At 31.6% G+C, this 6000-nt stretch overlaps 1 protein-coding gene across 3 annotated transcripts in view; it reads right to left on the bottom strand.

Annotated features, from left to right (window-relative positions):
- The window catches only part of LOC143068730 (spermatogenesis-defective protein 39 homolog), a 39623-nt gene continuing 33623 nt past the window's right edge, over positions 1-6000 (bottom strand). For all 3 annotated transcript variants that reach the window (XM_076242996.1, XM_076242997.1, XM_076242998.1), the window contains 4 exons: positions 4788-4874; positions 4302-4391; positions 3365-3469; positions 1-1727 (listed from right to left, as the gene is read on the bottom strand). In XM_076242996.1, the coding sequence (XP_076099111.1) occupies positions 1707-1727; positions 3365-3469; positions 4302-4391; positions 4788-4874 (303 nt within the window). In that variant the 3' untranslated portion in view covers positions 1-1706. The remainder of the gene's footprint in view (positions 1728-3364; positions 3470-4301; positions 4392-4787; positions 4875-6000) is intronic.

The raw sequence follows: 6000 nt of genomic DNA, 5'->3' as shown, positions 1-6000 counted from the left end.
AACATTAATAAAAATGAATTGCATTTTATTTTTCAGTTTTAACAATGCAAAATTCAATATGTTCATTAGATATTGTCTTCATACAAATGCTTAACAATAGGAATTGAATAGACCACTTTCGAGTTCATCCATCACCAGAAAAAACTCGTCAATTATACGCGCCTTTATCACCGTCATTTGTGCGTTTAGGGGCGTCTTCACTTCCGTTCCAATGCTGAGCAAGTGGTTGGAAAACTATAGTTCTGTATTGTACAAATTATTCGGCAAATTGAATTCTCAAAAATGATAATCAACACTGCTGTCATTAGGGAATTGTCAGCAAGTACCTACAGAGCAACCATTATTTCTAGTTTATCCTGCACAATGACGATCACTAAGATGCTTGATGAACGTATATAGTGCAGGGATACAGGCGACCCCCTCTATCTGGTAAATGACGTCATAAAGGCGTGTATAATTGACGAGTTTTTGCCGGTGACGGATGAACTCGAAAGTGGTCTATTCCTTTACATTGTAGTCAACTAACAACCACTATTTACATATAAATATTTGTGATTTGACTACTAACAATACAGCACCAGTGACTACTTCTGTTTTGAATGTCTGTCCATTTTGGGTGGAATAAGACAAAATATTTGGCAAACATTACGGTGACCTATAGTTGTTAATTTCTATGTCGTTTTGGTTTTTTGTGGAGAGGGTTTCATTGGTAATCATACCACATCTTTTTTTTTATATTGTAAATATGTTTCGTGATTCATTGCTGTTAACAATGTTTGATTGAAGATTCAAGGGATATTCGATTAAATTATCCGTTTTTTTAGATATATAAATGTGATATGATCATGAATTATTTTAACATCTGGACTCTTACAAAGATTTATTAATTTGTAGTGTTTATCACCACTTTCAGCACTCTTTGCTCTATCATGGCATACAGATCATCTTGGAGGAGGGGGCTGTAAAGCCCAAAGATAACCATTGACCTTGGGCAGGAAAATGGTAATCCTAGTCAATTAAGATCAAAGTCAAATGCAGACAAGCAAGCTTTAAACTCACAATGATAGTGTTGTCAGACTACACTTACACAGCTAGATTCTTAATTTCTAGATCACAGATAGCCATCCACAAGAACATACCAACACAGCCTAGCTTACAGGGACAGATCCAGCCATTTTTAAAGGGGGTTCAAAACCAGGAGAAAAGGGAAGGGGAGGGGTTTCAACTATATCTCCCAATATGCATTGATTGTATTAAAAAAAACATGGGTTCCCACCCAGACCCCTCCTCCTGGATCTGCCACTGGCTTATTATTTAATTCAGAGTTGACCAGGTTTTGTGGTTCTGCATGTTTGTTAGAGAAACAGCAAATAGCAATACATGTTACCCAGCATGGGATACATAACACAGAGGCAGATCTTACCATAATCATTGGATTTGATGTTGGTTGTTTAATCAGACCAACAACAAAAATATTTTCAAGTAAAATTTCTGGTAGCTTTACTTCATAAAGATATCGCCAGGATATTTATGAAGGTAAAAATTCACCTTAAAGAGTTTCAGTAACATTTGCAAAATTCATTAGTTTACAGTTTTCAAATGAAATATCACTTCATTCATTGTTTTATCTCATTGTCTACACATCAATGAAGTCTCTTGGAATGTAAGTTTATTGCACAAAATATCACAGTCAATATCACATGCCATCAATTCTTCCATTTTATACTCTGTAAATAAAAACAAAAATCATTTGAAAATCTGATATCTGTAAAGTAACAATAAAGGTCTAATAAATATGTATATCTCTTTTAAACTGATTTCATTTCCTTTAATGAAGATATACATATAAAAAACATTTATAACCAATAACAAGCTAACTGCTTTTCACATAAAATCATAGCTTGTAAAATCTGAACTAATATTATTAATTTGTATATTTTAACAAATTTGATTCGTTTAGGGATAGTCACATGTTAAACTATATTTTTGAAGGTAGAGAGAAAACAGCGGATAGCAAAAAGCATATTGCGCAGAGCATATTGCACGGTTATTTTTAGAATATTTAAAAACCGACTTGATGTCATTTATGAATTTCAGATTAAGCGTTTTGAAACAAATGATATCTGTGATAGATTATTTTACCAAAACAAATCTTCAAGTATAGAAGATGTCAGACAAACAAAAAAATAAAAATAAATATCAACTATTATATGCTGTTATTGTCAAGGAGACAATATGATATCTTTCAAACAAAATCAAATGATGATTTTGATTCAAATATGCATATTGATCATGGTCTAAAATCAAAAATATAACAAATATAGCCTTTGTATGAGGTCAATACAGGATATATCGACCTCAGACTTCGTCCTCAGTCAATATACTTCTTTCAGGTCAACATATCCTTGTATCGACCTCATACAAAGGCTATATTTGTATAATATACACTGCACCAGGTTTAGTTGAAGATATATGTTGTAAACAAGATGTCTTTTGTTCTTTTTTTTAATGTTTTGATTGCTGACTAAATGGCATTTAACTCCCTGTCACATCATCATATTGCACCATAGCAACATAACAGGGTAGTATTTCAAAGGAAGTAATCTAGCAAAGTTCGTTAATATAATAAATATATAATATTAGGTCAATGAAAGAAAAATATTAACTTTTTTGTACGAGGCTGAGAAACTGGGGAAGAGGGAGGTTCTACCGAGCCCTTCCCCAGTTTTGCGCAAAATACAAAAAAGTTTATATTTCTACGACATTGACCTTATATTGTTTTTATACTGCAACTTAAATTAACTACATCGAAAGCTTTTCAAATCGTAACAAATGTCAAACTTATTTTCATCCTTTAATGAACACCAGACTGTGGAGAAAGTGTTCCATGATGAAATTTACATTATACAAAATATAGCTATGCTACTATATCTATGATATAAACACAACTAGTTTCAGTATAAAATGTAGTTAAACAATTCTTAACTATATCTATAGTTGCCATTTCATTGTTGCTTTACCATAGCATGTTCTTGAGGAAATGAGAGACTGTACATTGATAAATAAAAGCTTGTGTTACATAAAGAAACAAAGTTTGTTAAGCTGTTCCATCAAGTCAGTTGACAGAGGCATACTTAAGAGGGACGATTACTTAATGTATAGGCTTTTTACAAAGTCCAACACTAACATTGCTTTGGTGGGCCCTTTTTTCACAATCTTGGATCCACTGAATAACCTGACATGTAGAAAATATCAAATGGCATGCTGAAACTGTAAAAAGCATAAGTTTGAAAAAAATCTTTGTTGCTAACAATAGAAAACATAACATTTTGTAGCAGTTAATTGGTGTGTTATAACAACTTACAGAATTATTAAGAGCTGCAGCAGCACTCCTTGCCTCTATTGTGCCTGGCTGTAATTTTCTACCATAAAATTCTAATTGTGCACGATCTTTCATGGATGCTAGTGTCTAAAATAAAAAATCATTGTCAGGATGTGTACTCTTTGCAGGTAATTGCATACCAGATTCTTTTACTAGAATTTATTAAGGGGATGAGACATTTATTATTATTTTTGGTTTTCAATGGCTACATTTAGAGGTCAACTTAATGTAACATATTTTGACATTGATATGTTCCCATATCCCAATGCTGTTAATTGCAATTTTTCTTACGTTGAAGGAAGTCCAGGTGTCTTTTTATAAGAATCCCTTATAGATATAGGAAGATGTGGTGTGAGTGCCAATGAGACAACTCTCCATCCAAATAACAATTTAAAAATTAAACCATTATAGGTTAAAGTACGGCCTGCAACACAGAGCCTTGGCTCACACCGAACAACAAGCTATAAAGGGCCCCAAAATTACTAGTGTAAAACCATTCAAACGGGAAAACCAACGGTCTAATCTATATAAACAAAACGAGAAACGAGAAACACGTATATATTACTTAAACAAACGACAACTACTGTACATCAGATTCCTGACTTAGGACAGGTGAAATGGTCATATGTTGCAAAATTAATTTTCTGGTTAAAAAATAATTTACCAATTATAATTCAATTTTCAACATTAACATATAAAATTTGAAATTTACAGATTGAGCAATAAAAACCTATAAGTGTCTCTAAAAGTGTATTCAAAATTTTGAGAAAAAAATCCCTTTTAAATCAAAGGCCGATAATTTTATTGACCTTGATAGGACAATTTCTATACTCTTAAGCTGGACTCATCATCTATCATGTAATCTTGTATATTCATCAAGTTAAAAGATAAATAATGATTTGTTTGTTAAGTTACTTACCTCAATAACGACATTATGACATTTAAATTTTTTAGCCAGTTCTAATCTTTTCTCTGTATTATCAATCAACTTCAAATATTTTGTAAGAACCTGTAAAAAGGATTAATGGCTAAATGTTACATTATGCAAAGTCTTATCATTCGGTAATCTACCAGCGCATTATACAGGCATTGAGAGTATCTACTAATGGATTTGAAACCCAATAAATTACATCATTCCTTCCACAATAAAACTTAATTCTTTTGAATTGTAAATGAAATGAATACTAAAAATCTATGGCATGAATGTACTATTTTTTAAAAAAGATAAAAAGAATGTTTAGCGAGCCAAATTAGCTAATTAATCACATTATTAAAAAAAAAATTTTTTTAAATCTGTGAATTTACTTCACAAATAATCTTTCAGACAAAATTAAGATGCTCTTTCCTTTTTACATAACTTCTTAACTGCTGCGGTTGAATACATTATAATAGCTAAGTACTTTACCTCTAATGGAGGATTACACTGGTTGAGTATCTGACACACACGATCAAAACCAATCACAGCTCTCGCTTTAGTACCACCAAACCAACCCTATAACAATCATAATATAACAAACCTTGAAATAACAGTAGTTCATCAAGCTTATTAGTATTACATGATCTTACATGTACTTTTAAAAATGATATATATTATTTCTGAAAAGTTCAACTTTTTAATTATTTATACACCATCTTAGGAAAGTGAAAATTTTAAGTAAACTGTAAAAAACAGGATAGTTTCACCTATTTTTGATAAATTGATAAATTGAAACAATGCAATCTGAAAACTGCACCTTACATAAATTGTATGGGTAAATGTCACTTACATACACCTTAAACTGAGTTTATATCAAAGTACCCATATGATTACATTGTAAACCCTTTCATTAACCTCATTTTTTTACATAAATAAGGCCGTTAGTTTTCTCGTTTGAATTATTTTACATTGTCTTATCAGGGCCTTTTAAAGCTGACTATGCGGTATGGGCTTTGCTCATTGTTGAAGGCCGTAAGGTGACCTATAGTTGTTAATGTTTGTGTCATTTTGGTCTTTTTGTGGGTAGTTGTTTCGTTGGCAATCATACCACATCTTCTTTTTTATATTATAAACATGAAATATTATTCATAATTGTCTCTATATTGTGACAAATCTGGACTGATAATTGTTATTATTTAACCTATTATTTATTGTATATTACATATATCTATTTGAATATTGCCGGGTGGTCAACTTCTCGAGAGTGCACAAACACTGATAAATGCATTGACTTTCATACTCATGATTTAAACTATTTGTACTTTGCAAGCGATAAGGGCCAGTTTTATATGTATATCTTGGTAATGTTTACCTATGAAATACTTTGATTATCCCGTCATATAGTGATTTATTTTGACAAATATCGTCGTGAGATTCAACTTGTTTACATCTGCCATGACACCGTTCTGTACTTTCACTTTGCGATCTCATATTATTATTTGTTCAAGTTAACACTTTATCAATGCAAGTAAATTGCGTATTTATTATGTTTGTGCCTCCCTTTTCATTAACATTGTTTTTATTTATGATAGAACAGGGTTTTCATTGATCTCATTTAAGCATTATATCTAATGCGTAAGGTTATGTAAATTACACCCAAGTTCATACGCCGTATCGAGAAAGGAATTTACTGTCCGTTTAA

The sequence above is a fragment of the Mytilus galloprovincialis genome, chromosome 3 (genome assembly GCF_965363235.1).
Source record: "Mytilus galloprovincialis chromosome 3, xbMytGall1.hap1.1, whole genome shotgun sequence".
NCBI lineage: Eukaryota > Metazoa > Mollusca > Bivalvia > Mytilida > Mytilidae > Mytilus > Mytilus galloprovincialis.
The sequence above is the reverse complement of the archived record's forward strand: the minus strand, read 5'-3'. Positions and strand labels throughout refer to the sequence as shown.